We start from the raw sequence: 17,862 nt of genomic DNA, 5'->3' as shown, positions 1-17,862 counted from the left end.
GTTAACAGCAGGGACCAACAGGGAGACTTATGTATTGGGGAAAAAACTTCTTATTAGAAAAAAGTGTTGTAAGATCAAACTGAGTGTCAAATAGCAAAGTAAAGAAGCCCTTGTGACCCGAGGTAGGTCAATATGGATACCCTTCACTGCAGGGCAGTGTCACGGATCACAGGGAAAGCCCAGAGCATTCCTCCACAGCGGAGGACACCAGCAGCAGCAGCTGGCCAGACCCGACCGCCCCCGAGAACAAAGACACCCAAGTCCCTCAGAAGCACCTTCTGTGGCCTGCTTGGTTGCCAAGGAGGGACAATGACATAGCCCGCAGCTGGGGTCAGGCACTGGCACCGCGAGGTGTGGGGGGGACTCTCAGAGGATGCTGCAGGTCTGCAGGCCATGGGTCTCCAGGACACCACCATGCCAGGGGCCACTTGGGGCCACTTGGGGCCACATGGTGCCACCCCACAGCCTTGTAGCACATGGATTTTGTCCAAGTCCAGGTGAGACAAGTTGAGGTACAGCAGGGCCCCGGGCTGGCTGGCAGCCATGGAGACCATGGGAGCCGCGGCGGGCACTGTAGTGTGAGCAAACAGGGGAATGGGCACTGTGCTTTGGGAAAGTGAACCTAACCAAGATGTGACAGCCACCATCAGGGTGTGGGAGCGGGCCTGTGGGAGCTGGCCAACCTCAGTGTTTCCACAAGCTACGAGGAGATGCAAGAACCGTGACGTCCACTTTGTGTTGACGAGCCTGCTCCTGGCAGCACGGGAAGTGCTGCCAAGTGCCACCTGTGCCTCCGAGCACGTCTGGTGCCTAGTGCCTGGGACATGCTGTTCCTGTCACCTCCACTGGAGTATGCTGATGGGCTGCACTACTCCTGTCTGCTTTGTCCAGGGCTGTGTCCCCAGTGCCCAAGACACTGCCTGCTGCTTAGCAGGTGCCCTAAAAAGTGTTTATTGAGTGGTGAACAGATATCTTGGGACGTGTGCCTCTTTCTGGGGAATTAGCATCTATCTGGGCAGTTGTGGCCCAATATCCAACATGGGCCTTGACATCGTAGGTGCTCAATAAACACTGTCCTCCTCAGGGAGCGTCCACCCACCTCTTCTCACCAGGCTGGGCAGAGTGCCCAGGAATTCCTGTTAGCATCCTGGCTGGCTGGCTTTGCCAAGGGTGGGGAACAGAAACGGAATGGCTCCTGCAGAGTCCCTGAGTGCTGGGCATTCCAAATGGAAGTCCTCTTGACTCCTGCCCACCTGACAGTGTGCAGCTTCCAGGAGGTCTGGGAGGAGAGGCTCCACCCTCCTCCACGGGTCCATGACCTCGGCCCAGGAAGTGGACAGACTCTTTGCTGCGGGGACTTGGATTCCTGAGCCCCATGCTCCTCTTGGGTGTGGATGAGGGACTGCACCTGGCCTGCCTTGGGGAGGGTCCTAGCTAGATACCCTCCCTTCTCAGGACCAAGGCCCGGACTCACAGGAGAAGAAGAGCTGCCTCCAAAGAAGGTCACTCGGTACCATGTGGCGACAAAGACCCAGGTGGCAGAGAAGTCTGGGAGCTCGGGGAAGTAGCGTCTGATGTCCTCTGTGGCTCTGTGCAGCGTGGCTGGGTCCGTGGCCTCCCGGTAGTAGACGTCACCTGAACGCCTGTTGTCCACATCTGCCCAGAAGGCGGCCACCACACAGCGGTCCTTGGCGATGGGGAAGGCCACGGGGGTGAACTGGGAGACCTCCTTGAGGAAGGAGATGATGCCGTTGTTGTTCACCTGGGAGAGAGAAGGCGGGAGCTGGGCACGGGGCCTCCTCCCTCCTGATCGGTCATCTTGGGAGGGTGACCCAGCCTCAGCAGCATCCCCAGGAGGACCCGCAGGGTCTGGCTGCACCCTCCCCAGGCCGGCAGGTGCTCAGGGCCAGGTTCTGACCTGAGCCGAGTGCCTGAGGCCCTGCTATGGAATCCCTCCCGGCAGGGCCTGCTGCTCTGGGCCTGCCCAGCAGCCTCTGCAGCTTCAAGGGCTTCTTGGGCCATCGGGGAGGGTGGGGTCCGGGCCAGGGCCAGCACAGCCGGCGGAGGATGGAAGCGGGGAGCCCCAGGAGGCTTCAGAGCAGCAGAGGCTGAGCAGAGGCTCTGCATTCAGACAGGCAGAATTCAGGCCTGACTCTGTGTCCCTGAGACAGGTCAGCTACCCCCTGGCTCTGGTCTTCTTACCTCTGAGACTGAGCTCACACCGGCTCAGTCCCCAAACCCATCCTCACCCCCAAGATGATGTGTGAGGGGGTGGGGCCTTCTGGAGGGAGGAGATCATGAGGGTGGAGCTCTGAGGAAGGGGATCAGTGACCTTATAAAGGCCACAGGGTGGCCTGCCACGTGAGGACACAGTTGGAAGACCAGCAGGCCTCTCTGGCATCAACTCTGAAAGAACCAGGGCTGTGAGAAGAATGTTCCTGTTGTTTATAAGCTTCCCAGTCTCAGGCACTTTATTATAGTAGCTTAAGACACCAGCTCTGACCTCACAGGGGGCTGGGCAAAGGCATACGAGTTGATGGTCACAGTGCTGGCCCCATATTGTCATTCTTTGCTGCTGGGAAGAATGTGAGCAGAACTGGGCCTTTAGAAAAGGCTGCTGGGACTCCTTCCAGTGAGGGCGTGTGTGTTCAGATCAACAAAACGGTGGATGGATGCACTCTGTCCCCCAGAGCACCAGGGTCCAAGCCAGCGCCAGGAGAGGCATGGGGGATGGCCCCTGTCCTCATTGCCTTTCCAGAGCCCAGCTGCGACCTGAGTAGCTCAGGAAGGAGAGAGGGCAATGTGAGAGCTCAGGGCTAGCTGCATCCAGGGTCCCTGATCAGCCTGCAGGGGCGCTGGGCCCTGGCTCCAGGCACGTGGGTCCTGGGGTGTGGGTAGGGTGGCCTCTTCCAGGCAGGAGCAAACGAAAATATGCTCTGGAGGGAGATGGTGTCATCTTGGCCTCAAATTATCCCTACAAGTGACTTGTAAACCAAGGACATAAAGATGATTAAGCACATAGGAAGGCCTCAGCAGAGAGGGACACCAGGTGTGGCACCGTCAGGCTCCTACTGTCCAATAACAAGGCTCAAAGAAATAAAATGCCAATCTTAAGATTCCATCAAGGAAACAGTGAAGCCAGGTGTGGTGGCACACGAGGTCCTGCTGGCCCAGGTGGAGGGTCACAGGTTCCAGGCCAGCTTGGATGACTGAGTGAGAAAGAGGTGGGGGAGGGCTGGAGATGCAGTTCAGAGGTAGTATCCCTGGGCTCAATCTCTGTCACTGCACAAATGTCCTTTGCCCATTTTTGAATCAGGTTGTTTGTGTTTAGTTGTTGAATTTGAGAGCTCTTTCTGTATTCTGGACACCAACCCCTTATCAGGACATGGCTGGCAGATGTCACCTCCATGCCAGGGGTTTGTGACACTGTTGACTGTCTCTTTTGATGTCCCAAAGGTCCAGGAAGTCCTCTATGCCTGTTTTCTTTTATTGACAATGACTCTGGTTTCATACCCAAGAAATCGCTGCCCAGGGGCTGCCCCCTGGCTTTCCTCCGAGTTCCAGTGTTAGCCTTTGATCTACTTTGACTCTGTGTTGGTCGCAGTGCCAGGGGCATCTGACGGCATCCTTTCCTGTGTGGCCACTCAGCTTCCCAAGCACCATCTGCTGAAAGCCTGTCCCTGGCCCTGATGACCTTGGCCTGCTGTGAGAGGTCCTCTCTGCAAGAAGCCTATGAATGGCCGACCGCCCTATCTGACCACCTGGAGGTGGGAGGCACAGAGCGCAAGCGGCCGTGAGCACTGGAGCTCTCAGGCCTTGCTGGTGGAGACGTAATGGTGAAATGGAAAGGGGGAATAGAGTGAGTAATGGTGACCACAGAAGGACCCAGCCATTTCGCTCTTGCCTATGAAGCCAGGTCAAAGGCCAGGTCTTGAGGGTTTGCGTTGTGTGCCCAGGTGCCTAGTGTCATTATTCACAACAGCAAGAAGCTGGAGGCCACCCCAGCGTCCACTGGTAAAAGGACGGACAGAGAAAGAATGGGATGTTATTCAGCCTTAAGAAGAAAGAGAGTCCCAGGTGTAGCAGGGTGGTGAGCCCTGGAGATGCGGTCAGTGCAGTCACCAGTCCCCAGGGCCCTGACCACAGGGCCAGGTCCACACGCACCCCAGGTCGTCCTGCCCCTGGCTTCCTGGAGTCCTTGTGCAGCCAGTGTGGAGGGTCAGTTGAGCAAGAGGCGCCCTCTGTGGGCAGCTGTGCAGGTGCTCACACTGCAGCTCTGACCGCAGGACTCGCATCTGCACCAGCAGCATGGTTATGCCATGTGCATTTCACCCAAGGAAACACTGGGGGAGAGCAGGGAGGAAAACCAGCTATCAGAAGAGTTCATGATCAAAGAAGATAGTTTAAACAATCAAATGAATATAATAAAAGGAAACAAAATAATAGAAATTAGGAACTCAAGGGACAGACTTGAAAGCAGATTTGATGCAGTGTTAGAAAAACCAGTGACTGGAGTGGAGGATGGTTTGGAAGAAACCACCCAGAAACGAGAACAGAGACAAGAAGGTGAGGATTCCGAGTAGCGGACGCAGCACAGGAGTCAGCTCCAGGGCCAGACCAGGGCACCTTCTGAAGCCCCAGGAGGAAGAGAGGGTCAGAGGGCATGGCTGAGACGCTCCCAGAACTGATTGTGTGTCAGTCCATCTGTTCAATCCCAGGACTCGCTCTAGAAAAATAAGAACAAAGCCACAGCACGCAAGCAAGTGCTGGGAACTCAGGCAGCCAGGGAAACGGATGTGACCTGAGAAGGAGAAGCTGCAGAAACCATGGAAGGTGGTACGGGAGCAGGCGGCCGACTCCCGCAGCCGAGGGCCCAAGAGGGGAAGAAAACAAGGCCTGCTGCCCAGAGACGGCCCTCACGGCCGACCAGCAAGCGGCACAGGAGGAAAGAGAGAAGAACGGACCCCACTGGGGAGGGGGTGGGGGGTGGGGTCGACCTTCAACCACAGGGGTCAGGAGAGAGATGTAGAGGGAGTCACAGACTGACCCAGTGGGCAGTGGCCATGTAGGGAACCCACAGGGGCCATGGGTTGTGAGAGGGTCTGCAGAACTAGTGGCAAGGACACCAGGCGTGCAGTGTGCAGCACCGGGCAGAGCCCTGTGCAGACTCCTGCCAGGACGGGGCGGCAGAGCTCCAAGCCAGCAAGAGAAGATAAGGAAATGTAACGCAGGGGCCAGTCGCCCAGGAAGACGGAGCACGGAAACCCGTCCCCCAGGCCTGCATCCAACGGAGAGGGAAGAACGCTGCTCTGTGTGAAGACAGGCTGTCTAAATGCTCGCCACAGGGAAGCTGCAGACCACGCAGCAACGTGGACTGCTGGAGGCCAGAGTGTCCTTCACGGGGCCAGCGTGACCACCAGTCCCCAGAAGGGCCTTCACAGACACAAGAGTCCACCCAAGGAAGCAGCCAGCCATGATCCTGCACGAGTCCCTTCCTGGTAATGTGTGTGGCCAAGACCGCCGGGGGCTCAGGCAGCTGGTGGGAGAGGCCATCGCTGTGGCCCTGGGCACATGTGCACTTTTTATGAATTCAGAGCCCTGTCTACTGTGGGCCTCGAGTCATTTTATAGGGTCATGTTCACATAGATCAACCTTGAGGGATGAAGTGTCCTGTCGTCTCTTGGTCTTTGGGGGACCAGGAGAAGCTTGCTTTAAAAGAGCTGCATTCCCAAGTTTGGTGTGCAAACCACTGTGTGTGGCATCTTCCTGGCCTGTCCTCCCCGGGGGCTTGAGAACCCAGGGAGCCCAGGCAGCCCGGCCCATCCTTCCTGTGCTGGGATGAGGGACGTCCTTTGTCTTTGATGTGGGCCCTCATGTCTTCTGATGGCATCCGTGAAACAACAACAGGGTGACTTATCAGTTTGCAAAGAGAGTATGATGTTGGAATGATCCTGACAACTTTATGTAAAAGAAAAACTTTTCTAGAAAAATGAAATTTACCAGATTTAATCAGAAATACAGAACCAAAGTTTTTCTCTAATCACTAAGGAAACGGAATGAGTCTTCTAAATTTTTCCTGCCAAGAAAGCTCTGCATCACAGGACAGTATCAGGGCATTCTTCCCGATGCTGGAGAAAGACCCCAGAGATCCAGGAGTGCTCCCAGGTGAGCGCTGCACCTCCCTGAAGGTGACATCTCACAGGGACACACTTGAAGGGCCACTTGTGAGCTGTCTCACTAAGGTGAAGCTGCTAGAACCTTCAGCAGCGGTCATCAAACCGAATCCAGCCATCTATAAATGGGATCCATCATCCTCATCACCGAGTTGAGGTTTTATTAGGAATACAGGGTCTGTTTCACATTAAAAAACAATTAATTTTACTCAATATTACATGGATTTTATGAAGTTCACTTATGTGCTTAGAGACTGAAGGAGAAGACTGGAAGCATCTTACGAGGAGTAGCGAAGGCATCTGATCAAAGCCAGTGCCCATCTGCAAGGTGAAGGGTGTCCTCGAAGCCACCAGGTGAGGGGTTGTGGTTGTGCCGAAGCACAGGACACTTTGGGTCAGGGTTCCAGTGGCCCACTTCTGTGGGATGGTGATGAATTCTCAGCCAGGCAGGAAAAAGAGCCCAACATAAAGTGATGGAAAGAAAGGGACATGGTGGTCACGGGTGCACATGAGGTGGAAGGGGGTGGAAAACCCAGAGGCTGCAGACAGACAACTGAGCAGAACCCCTGGGAGAACCAGTCGGCTGCCAGACAAAACGGGGGATGCAAAGAGTCTCACGGTGGACAGAAGGGAAGTCAGGGAGAGATGCCATCACAGCCATGCAGGCCACTGGCGCCCAGAGCAAGCCTAGCGGAGGCCCACAGAGTTCTGCATGGTCAGAGCTGCCCCTCACAGCAGGTGCCAAGGCGACCCAAAGGAGCAGGACACACCGTGTCCCTGGGCAGGGTGACTGGGAGCTCAGAGCCGGCAGCTTCCTGGCCTCTGGTGGAGTGACCAGTGCAGGGCACAGTAACAAGCCCACAGGTGTGCGTCTTGACCAGCCAATTCTAATGTCAAACAGAGGCACCCGCAAAGACCAACCAAGGCCATCCGGAGAGAAGGAGGTGGCAGGATGTGCTCCAGCAGACACCAGGACTTCTTAGGAAGCACTGGCTCAGGGACAGGAGCTCCCAGGGAGCATGGACACTGGGTCCCCAATAGTGGCACTTCCAGGCACTGCAGGTGGCCTTCCCCAGATGCTGGGGGCTCTGCTGGTCTTCAAATGAGAGCAGCCCCAGGATCCTGACCTTGTGCCCTGCACAGAGACCTGCTCCAGTTGCACTAGTCCCTCATGTGAAGGACGAGGGACAGCCTTGCAGTTGCTGGGGAAGGGACGTGCAGAGACGCCCGTGGCTTTGGTGAAGCATGAAGGCAGCACAGAAACATCCCCATCTTTATGTGAACACACTCGGCCCGGTGCAGCCTGAGGCCCTGTCTTAAAGCTTGCCACCCGAAAGGTTCCCACGATCGGGATTTTTTTTTGTTCTTTCAGACTTTGAAAAACTTGGACACACATGAGATATCTTGGGGCTGGGACCCAACACAAAACTCATACTGTTTCATGGCGCATGAAATGTGCCGCCCAAAGCTAAGTTTATATATCACTTTCACGGATTTTGTGCCTATAAGAAAGTTTAGTACACTGAACCATGTTTTTGTTACTTATTTCTGAATATCAAGATCAATAAAAAACAATGACTGCATTTAAGCATCTCCCCTGGGGAGTGTGTGCTGAGCTTGTCCTGTCGGCAGCTGCCCCTGAGGCTGGGGGTGGACTCTTCCACCTGGGGCCTCGTGTGGGTGCTCGGAAGCGTGGACTGCAGTCTGCTGTAGATGGGGACACTCAGCCTGAATAGTGAAGGTCAGGGCTTCTGCTCAAAGACACCACTGGAGAGAGTCGAAGGGCACAGAGAGGGGAGAGGCTTTTGAGACGCTTACAATCTGGCTTTACACAGAAGGGGAAACCGCAGGGAAGAAGAAGAGGACCTGACAGTCACTTCTCAAGGGGAAGACTCCCTCATCTGTTGACAACTCAGTGACACCAGGTGGACCCCCAGCCAGGGCATGGCACCCCAGGGCTGCCATGCCTGACCCATTTCTGTGGAAAAGAGGGCTGCCACCCGGATGTCACAGTGTGGAGGGGTGTCGTGTTCCCAGGAGAGCCTCACCCGCCTGCTGCCTGGCCAGGCCTGGGGTGAAGAGAGCCCAGTGAGGACCCCGATCCCAGGCATGCCCTCCCCTTTCAGGTTGCTCTCAGGGTGGGTGGCCTCACCAGGGCCTGGTCCTCTCCCCTCTGAGCAGGCTGAGATTCTCAGGGGGACTCTGGTCAGCTGCCTGGCTCTTGGGAGGCCCTGAGGCCAGAAGGAACAACAGGAACTGGGGAGTGCCCGGGCTGCAGGAAAGAGGAGGAGGCAGCTGTGCTGGGGGCAGGGCTGCCAGGCGCCGGTGGCTGTCCTGCCGGATGCGCACCCCCAGCTGGTGATGCTGGTGGATTTCCTGCTGGGGTGAAGACAGGACGTGAGCTGTGGAGGCACCTGGGCTGAGGGCCTCCCTGGGTGGGCGGTGGGCCTGGGGCAGCAGGGTCCCTGTCAGCCAGGAGTGCCTGGGGAGCTGGCGAAGCCCCGCCCAGCACCGCCAATCAGATCAGAGAGGGTGGTGCCTCTGTTCCCTGCTCTAACTTCTCTGCCCCCAGGCACTCTGTGAGCTTGTTCTGAAGCACGCAGGCAGGTCTCTCGTTTCCTGGCCACTTTCCGGGTGGTGGGATTCCTCCCACAGTGCAGTGGGACTGGCATCCGGGCAGCAGTGGGCAGATCTGCAGGCTGAGCCAGCTTCACGCCCAGCCCTGGAAGGACCGGCTGGCTGGGCAGAGCACCCTGGTGCTGCACCTCAGGAAGCCTCACAAGCGGCTGCAGAAGGGACAAGAGCAGAGTTCCAATGTCCCTGCAAGAGTGACCACCAGGGACAACCTGGACCACCTTCTGGATGCCCCAGATGGGAGCAGTGGAGGAGGCAGGGAAAGGACCGGGTGTTGGGGGACAGCCTCTCTGTCTTCCAGTTGGCCCTCTCTCCTGCCCTCCTAAGTCCACCATTCAGGGCCTCCTTCTGGCCACCCTCTGGTCTCCTGCCCCAACTCTTACCTCTGGCCCTGAGTGCAGGACTGGGTGGAGGTGGTTTTGATAGCCCTCCTCTTATAGGGGCTACCCCCCCAGGGGAGTCCAGGAAACTGCTGTGGCCCTCCCTTCCTCTCCTGTCCTTCAGCTGTCCTCAGTGCCCTGTGCAGGTGCACACCTGGCCAGGTGCCAGCTCCTCACACTAGCCCATGGGCAGCAGCCATATCTTCCTAGGAATTCACACCTCCCTTGGGTCCATCAGTGGCTTGGGCTGCTGTGTAGGCTCTACCTGGTCCAGCTCAGATAGAGGGGCCTCCTTAAGACCACCTTAAATGTCTGAAGCTACCTCTGGGTCACTGACAATTTGCAGTGGTCAGAGGCAGAATCTCCAGGCTACACCTGGCTTGTCCTGGCTCCCCACACACATACCTGGACCCTTGTCTTGTCTGCTGGGAACAGTGGCCACTCTCTGGGACCAGGGGGCCTCCAGGGCTGCCAGGCCTGACCCCTTCCCCATCTCCATGGGTGCTCCAGAGCAGGGGTCAGGAAGTGTTTGATGAAGGTCAGGTTCAGAGGTTCAGAGGGATGCATCTGGCCCTCAGAAAGCACCCAAAAAGCTCAGAGGACATGAGGGATAGAGCTGCCTCCAGTGTGGGCACCCTGGAGGGCCAAGGGCCTGTGCCAACCCATTCCCATTCCATGCCTGGTACCCTAGTCGAGACTGCAGCATCCTGAGGATATCTGGGCATGTGCTGGGTCCCATGCACCAGGGAACAGGGCAGTGGCTGTATTCAGTAGGTGTTTAATATGCAAGACCTGGCTGGCTGAAAGAATAACTTATCCTGCTTTGTGAAGATCCAGTCTGTGATGTGAGGCTGTGAGCCTGGCCTGGGGGGCATGCCTGGTGGGGCCACCCACCTTTCTGGCACAGAGGCGCAGGAGCAGCCTCCACAGGACCAGTCTCCTCTGTCCTTGGGTCTGCCCACGTCCATCACCAGGAGGACCCTCAAGAGTCCCAGTCTGGCTAGAGACCAGAGCTGCAGAGGGACGGCTGTGGCTGGGCCTGGGGGCAACATGTCTGGCCACCCTGTCACCATAAGTAGGAGTCAGGAGAAGACTCAGCCTGCAGGTCAGGTCAGGAGGGCTGGGGGTCTCCCAGGGACAGGTGAGCAGGAGAGCAGGCACTCTCAGAGCGGCAGTGATCCTCAGATGGGTCCACCCAGACCTGGGGTGCCTCCCTCTCTGCTTGACACTTCTGCTGTGCCCCAGGAGACACTGGGTGCTCCCCCCATGGAAACCTGCTCTGGAAGAAACCATTCCTGAAGCTGGCCCAGGGGGCAGCCACCCCTGGGCACCTTCGCCCAGAAGAGGGTGTGGATGGGAACACACTTCTGGGTGGCGCAGGACCCCTGCAAAGCCCCTGCCTCCTGGAGGCGTCCCTCTTCAGCAGGGAGCCCTGCACTTGGGGCCCCTGGCACCACCACATGCCCCAGCAGTGGTCAGCCAAGCTGAGTGCAGTCAGCCCTGGGGTGGCACTTGTGGCTCTCATTCAAAAGCACACTCCCACAGTTCAGGGCTCTGGCCACACTGCAAGACATCCGTGTGAGGGGGCCCCAAGTGAATTCTATGAAAGTCCAAACAGGTTGGAAACAAGCTGTGTATACAGAGAGCTGTCCAGGAAGAAATCCACCGGAACCCTGGAGGCCTGTGTTTCTGGGTGGCAGCATGATGGGTGCCTCCCATTGATCAGAAGAGGAGCGATTGATCTTTACTGAGCAGCTCCTGGCACTGGGCACTCTTCTGGAAGCTTGGAAGCACCGTGGACAGGAAAGACAAAAATGATGTGAATACCACAGATAAGATGTGCTGCCACTTCTCAGAGCAAGGGCACATCAAAAATGAATGAGAGAATGAGAGAGACCCAGCCAGCAGGAGAGAGAGCAGGGCTTCGGCTGTGCCACGAGGACGCATGGTGGCAGGTCTGTCATTCCACACTGTTACCTGCAGTGGGTCATAGGAGCTGATCCCAGATGGCCAGGCAAGTGGCCAGGCTGCCAGGCAGTGCAGACTCAGCAGGTCCCATCAAGAGGCAATAGGCCCTGCCACGTGTAACCCAGGGCCATGTCAAATGTGCAGTGCATGGTGGCCTCAGACTCCCCATGGTCACCAGCGCCAGCCGGCTGCCCTATGTGCCTTATCCCTCTTCTCCCCTCAGTCCTGAGCCACTGGAGAATAAGCTACAGATATGATGACCTACACTCCTAAGTATTTTATTATTTCCCAGGAATAAGAACCTTCTCTCATATGAGCACATGCAAATCCCTGAACCAGAGGGCCTAACCCCGATGGTCAGGTGCAATGCTAGTGACGGTTCTGTCCCCATCTACGCTTCATCATTCATTTACTTGTGTTAGTGTGAACACACAGACACCTTCTTTATTTAATGCCCTACAAGCCGTGACTATCATTATTTATTTTTATATTCAAACTGTCCAGACATGGCCAGTGGGAGCCCCTCCAGTGGCCTCTGTGTCCTGCTGCCTCTCCATCCTTCCTTGAGCTCTTCCTCACTCTGTGGTACAAGGTTCACTTTTCTTGCCACCAGCTAGAATTTCAAGAAAGCCTGGTTCTGTTCAGTAGAGACTGGTATGCAGCAACCAGTATCTGGGCACCGGAAGTGCTCATGGCTTTGGGGGATGCTACTAGACAGAGCAAGGAAATCCTTAGTGATGGGGACACATTCTGAGAAATGTGCCATTAGGCTTTTACCTAGAGTGCATTACACAACTTTGCATGGCCCAGGCCAGTCACCCAACAAGGCCTCTTGATACCAGCAGGAAACGTGATAAATACCAGATGCATAGCAGGGCATAATGTTTAATGGTCACTTGGTTTTAAGTAGACAGAATACACCTAAATAGTCTATACAGCCCAGCATAGCATAGTGGGCCACTATTGCTGCCAGCATCATGTACTCTTCATAACTGTGTGTGTTGTATGTCCATGTCTGGCGGCACAGAAGGTTGCTCCCCACCAGCGTTAACACCAGCACATGAGCAGTGCATTATCCATGAGGTTAGGCAGCTTTGATGGCACGGCTTTATGGAAGTTTCCATCTCCACCGTAGTTAGTCTTATGGGACCATTATTGTATTTGTGGTCATGTGAGACATGACCAAATGTTTGTCTGTACATACATGGGTATGTCTGAGTCCATCTACCACAATACACATCCATCTGCACAGGATAATGTGAGTTTATATTGATATAAACCAATTCCTATCCAACATAAAAACCACTGGTTTTGTTTGTGCTTCCTCCTTTCCACATCTGTAACTCCCATCTTCGAGAGTGAAGCACACATCATCCTCAATAAGTTCACTCCTTCACTCTACAGGTTCAGAATCACTAACCATACCACTGTGAAAAAATAGGCCAAAATTACAGTTTGATATTTGGATACCATTCTTTTAATTTTACTTTGCAGGTGTATGAAGTATCGTATTAAAGTTACTTGCTAAAATTAGAAGATAATTATATTAAAGCAACTATTATAAATATTAAAATTATGCTCAGAATATAAAAGAAAACATCAGGATGAGGAGGAAATAAATGAAAGATGCAGAAAAATCCAAATAGAACTTCTATCAGTGAAAAATAAAATAGCTGAAACAAGAACACACTGAATGGGATTATGGGTTAAACACTGCAGAAGAGTGGTGAACTTGAAGACATAAAAATAGAAATATCCAAAATTAAGGACATAGAGAAAAAGGACAGAACAAAAAGTGAACAAAGTTTCAATGAGCAATGGAACAATTACATGCAGTTTGATGTACATACACTTGAGTCTTCAAATGAGAAGGTCAAAGAACAGGAGAGAAAAAAAATGAAGATGGCTGAGAATTTTTTCAAAACCTCATGAAAACTATATATCCAAAATCATGAATACAAGCAGAAGAAATATAAAAAACATCATAACAATGCACCTAAAAATCAAATTGCTGAAAAGCAGTGATAAAAAGAAAATCTTGAAAACAGTCAGAGAAAAAAGACATTATACCCAGAGGAACAAAGATGAGAAGGCAGCAGACTTCCCATTAGGAACTATGCAGACTGATAGACAATGGAACAGCATCTCTTCCACACTGGAAACGAAACAAAAAAACCAATCCCCAAATCACACAGTTAACCTAGAATTCTACACCATTCATCAGAAATATCTTTCAAAATGGAGCTAAGTAAAAAAAAATATCAGAAAAGGGGATTTATGCCCAGCAGGCCTATACCAGAAACATTATAGGAAGTCCTTCAAGCAGAAGAAAAATAATGTAAAATGGAAATCTGGATCTACACAAGAAATGAAGACTGGAAATGGTAAATAGGTGAGTAAATATCAAAGACTTTCTAACTTTTAAATCCCTTTAAATGATAATTAGTTATTTATAGCAAAATATTAACAGTGTATTGTCAGGTTTATAATATATGTAAATCAACATTTATGGCAACAATAGATTATGCTATTATAAGGTTCTTACATTGTATTTGAAGTGTATAATATTGTCTGAAGATATACCATATAAAGTTAAAATGTATTTGAAACTATAACAATCATTAAAAAGTTTTTTAAAAGAGATATATTACTAATAAGCCTATAATAGAGATAACATGAAACCATTTCAAAAACCCCGAAGAAGAACAGATGTAAAAAAAATCAGAGGATACATTACACCCAACCATACTATAAATCACACTAAATGTAAATGAACTCAATACTCCATTAAAAATAAGGGACTGCCAGACTGGATTTTAAAAAAGATCAAATGCTATATTTTTATGCACTTACTAAAAGAGTCGAGGCCACAATCACCCAGGTGCAATGAGGGTTTTGTTGAAGGTTTTGAGTCAGTGTCTGCCCTACCCAGGCTGCAGTGGTCTCAGTGTTACACAGCCTCTGCACGTCCCCTCTCTCCATGACCTTCCTGGTAGCTGGGAGGCTGTTTCTCCTGCTCCCCCTGCCCCAGGTAGAGGCCAATAGGCATGGTGGGAAAAGCCACTCTCCATGGTTAGTCAAACTGAGGTTGGTGGAGGAAATGACCAGGCAAAGTCCACAACCTGCCTATAGACACCATAGCACCTGCTTCACCCCATATTGGGGAGGGGAGTGCTGGGACCATGCTCTCTGGGTGGGAAGGCCATCCAAGGCTGGGCAGATGGGTGTGGACCCAAGCCTGGCCTCCCAGGGCATGAGAGCTGAGATGGCTAGCAAGAGTTCAAGGGCATTCTGTATATCAACAGTCCTTCTTGACCAAGGGCTCTGCAGGGACACTGCCCACTCCTGGTCCCTCCCACTCAGGGTTCTACGTTTCTTGGAATGGCTCCAACATTTTCAAAAGACAAAGAGGTGCAGTGATAAGGGATTGTCACAGTATATGAGGCCACAGCACATGACGGACCCCTGGGAGAAGCCTCCAGGGGGCTGGGTGAAGGTGCTCTCTAGGGAGACAGGACTCTGTCCACGCCCCAGCAGCTCAGGTTGGAGAGATGCCTCATGCCCCATCCACTGCACACCCTAAGAGACTCCTGGCCCACCAGGGCTCGACACCTTAACAGAAATTGCTCCCCAGGCACTCCCTTCCACTGGCAAAGAAGGGACAGAGGCTGAAGTGGTGTGCTACCCAAGGCCACCGTTCAGGCTGCTTGTGCTCAACACACCAAGATTCTCTGTGTGGCCCTCGGATGCTCCCCTGGGTGGGGCTGCACCTACCTGGGGGCTGTGGCTTCAGCTAATTGGGAGAAACAGGCATTCTCTCTCACGGTCCACATCTGCCTGAGCAGACCACTCCTCTTCCACAGCCCCACTGGTCCCACAGGCCATGGCCCACTCCCATCACTACCCAGAGCCTGCAGCGGGCTGGTGGCAGTCCTGTGGGTGTGGCCCTCAGCCGTCCCAGAGCCTCACAACTAGCCAGGTGCAACAGCTGTCACACGAGAAAGAAGCAGAACAGTGGGCCCCTTCCAGGCAGGGGCCGCCCAGCTGAGGTGGCACTGTCTTGCCGGGGCCACATCGGCCAGCTGTTTCTAACACAGACTGAAGAAGCACTCGCCACACACAGGCACAGCTGCCTTCCCCACATGCCAAGGCCAGTACAGAGGGACAGAGCTTTTATTCACTCGTTCATGCCATCAGCCTGCTCTTGGCCAAGCCACAGGTTGAAGGCAGAGGGAGCAGAGGCCACATAGAAGGTCCTTGTTCGGCCCACACAGGCACCAGAAAGGGACATCCAGGGCAGAGTCCTGTCTGCCAGGGTGGGCGCATGGACACCCAGAAAGGCCCTGCAGTAAATGCCTCCGTTCTCTGTGTCTGGCTTGGACCTAATCTGTCTCCACACCCTGCATCTGCTTCCCTCCCTGACCACAGAGCCCGCTCAGGTATTTCAGGCCAGGTGTCCTGGACACGGCTCCCTGAAGAACTCTGTCCTCTGCCCACTGAAAAAGGGAAAGGTGAATGGCACTGCACACAGTCCATCCACACAGCAAGGGTGTTCCAGGTGAACCTGTGTTTCAGGAAAGAACAGCTGGAAGATTCATTTCTGATGACACCTTTGCTTTTTAGCCAAACTTTCCACTTCAGAACCATGTCTCCCATTGTTTTGGCAAGAATAGCTGTTTTCGGAGAGGTTGTTTAGGGGTCAACGGTGTTGGTAGTATTTTCACTGTGACTTTGAGTGGGAAGATGATACTGGCCCAGATGCTTAAGGAACACTTGGACAGAGTTCTGCCAGGACAGTGCTGACATGGGGCTTTCCCATTCCTGAGATGGACTGTTCTCCTCTGGCTGGGCAGATCTGAACTCAGCTCTGCCTGACCACTTTCCATGTCTAGGAGTACACTCTGCTCCTCTGTCAATTCCTGGCCCAGAGGGTCCTTCAGGTGGCATCTATAGAGAAAGGATGCCCCCAGCCCCACCCCCAGATGCTCCCTGGGTGGGCGTGGGGAATGCCAGGCTGCAGAGTGGTCCCTGGGGTGGCTGTCCAGGTACAGGGATATTGGAGGTTGTGCTGCTTCTGGATGGGATGGGGAAGAGATGAGGGCAGTGCAGAAGACTGTCTGGTGAGGGGAGTGGTGTTGGAGATGTTGGGGACCACGTGGTGGTGATGCTTATGGTGGAAGGGGTGACAGTAGGTGGTACTGCTGATGGCAGTGTTGGCGGTTCTATCGAGGACACAGGTGGCAGTGCTAATGAGAAGAGTGATGGTGGTAGATGTGACCCGGGTTGGGTGGGGGCAATGGTGTTGGGATGACTGTATACCAGCCTGTCCTAGCATGTGGTGGCTCAGGGGACCACTGGGGACCTATGCACAGAGGCCACCTCACCATGCTTCATCCCCTGGGTGGCCCTCAAGTGACTGGCCCAGCAGTCACACCCTGGGTACATGGAGACAGAACTGTCACTCAGGACTTTTCTGCACCCCCGGGCTCCAGCAGTTCCATCTGGGGGTCCTGTTGGACTCCCTGGGACTCAGAAGGGTCAAGAGAGGAAACAGCTCACTGACTCCAGCCAGAGCCCCCCACACTGCAGCTGGCTTCCAGCCCTGGCCAGGCGGATTTGCTAAGAAGCCCTGAGGAGTGGGGAGGGTCAGTCTGCTGGCACTGGGCCTCCCGAATCAACTGGGGGCGGGGTCGAAGTGGCCTGGGAGGGGAAGGGATCACGGGCCAAGTGCCCCACTCTGGAAACCCAGGCTCAAGGCCGAGTTCCTTGCAGCCACATCGCTGTCAGAAAAGGAAACAACGCGGGGCGAGGGTCACCACCAGGCTCCGGACCCATCTCAGGGTGCATGCTGCGGGCACCGCCAGCGGCAGGGATACACCGCTCCGCGCGCTGAGGCCAAGGTGGCCTGGCTGCTTCTCGCCCCGCCCTGCCCGCGCCTCTCCCGCCGGCCGCTGTCCGGCCCTGGCCGCGGAAGGGAGGAAGCGCTGTCCTCATTCCACCTCTGGCCGCCGTGGTGCCAAGTAGCTGGCGGCGGCAGCGTGAGTCCGGGCCGGCGGGCAGCGGCCGGGGCACAGCGCCCTCCCTGGCGTCCCCGCGAGCTTGGGGTTACTCACGTAGAGTCCGGAGTGCTCGGCGCCGAAGAACGGGAAGGGCACCGACAGCGGCCGCAGCCCCGAGCCGCCGTCGTCCTGCTTTGGGGTGACGGCGTCGCCGCGCTCGGCGCCGAACGGGTAGAAGTCGGCGAGGGCCACGGCGCCGCGCACCCCGTGCGCCCAGAGCCCCAGCGCCGCAGCCAGCAGCAGCGCCCAGGCGGCGCCGCTCCGCATCGCCAGGTCTGCGAGCGGGACGCGCGGTCCTCGCGCAGGGACTGGCCAGCCGCGCTGTCGGTGGGCTCCGCAGCCCGCGCCCGCTCCGCGGAGAAGGCACCGGGCGGGACCGCTATTGGCCCTCCGCCCCCCGGGCCGCGCTTTAAATAGCCGGCGCGGCGCTGCTCGGCGGGGCGGGGCCGGGCGGGGCCATGCAAATTTGTGGCTCTTAAAGCGCCAGGCTCCGCCGGAAGGAGGGGCGCGCAGGGGTCCCTGCCAGTGGTCGCTGGTGCCGGCGCTGGGTAGGACTGGATCCGGAGGCCTAATGGGGGCCCTCGCACCCCTAGATTTCCCCCGGCCTGTGCACTGGCGAGGCGAGAACTTGGCAGGCGCGCGTCCTGG

The 17,862-nt window shown here is 55.0% G+C and overlaps 1 protein-coding gene across 13 annotated transcripts in view; it reads right to left on the bottom strand.

Moving 5' to 3' along the window:
- The window catches only part of SNED1 (sushi, nidogen and EGF like domains 1), a 63,469-nt gene extending 45,866 nt beyond the window's left edge, over positions 1–17,603 (bottom strand). For 12 of the 13 annotated variants that reach the window (XM_081261000.1, XM_081261001.1, XM_081261005.1 and 9 more), the window contains exons 1-2: positions 17,269–17,602; positions 1,475–1,762 (exon numbers count right to left, since the gene is read on the bottom strand). In XM_081261000.1, the coding sequence (XP_081117126.1) occupies positions 1,475–1,762; positions 17,269–17,481 (501 nt within the window). In that variant the 5' untranslated portion in view covers positions 17,482–17,602. Of the gene's footprint in view, positions 1–1,474; positions 1,763–17,268 lie in introns of all 13 variants that reach the window. The other variant, XM_081261002.1, reaches the window with a different exon arrangement.
- Between the last annotated feature and the right edge of the window lie 259 nt (positions 17,604–17,862).

This window comes from Spermophilus citellus, assembly GCF_964194105.1.
Source record: "Spermophilus citellus genome assembly, chromosome: 11".
Lineage (NCBI taxonomy): Eukaryota > Metazoa > Chordata > Mammalia > Rodentia > Sciuridae > Spermophilus > Spermophilus citellus.
This window is presented reverse-complemented; position numbering and strand designations above follow the sequence as displayed.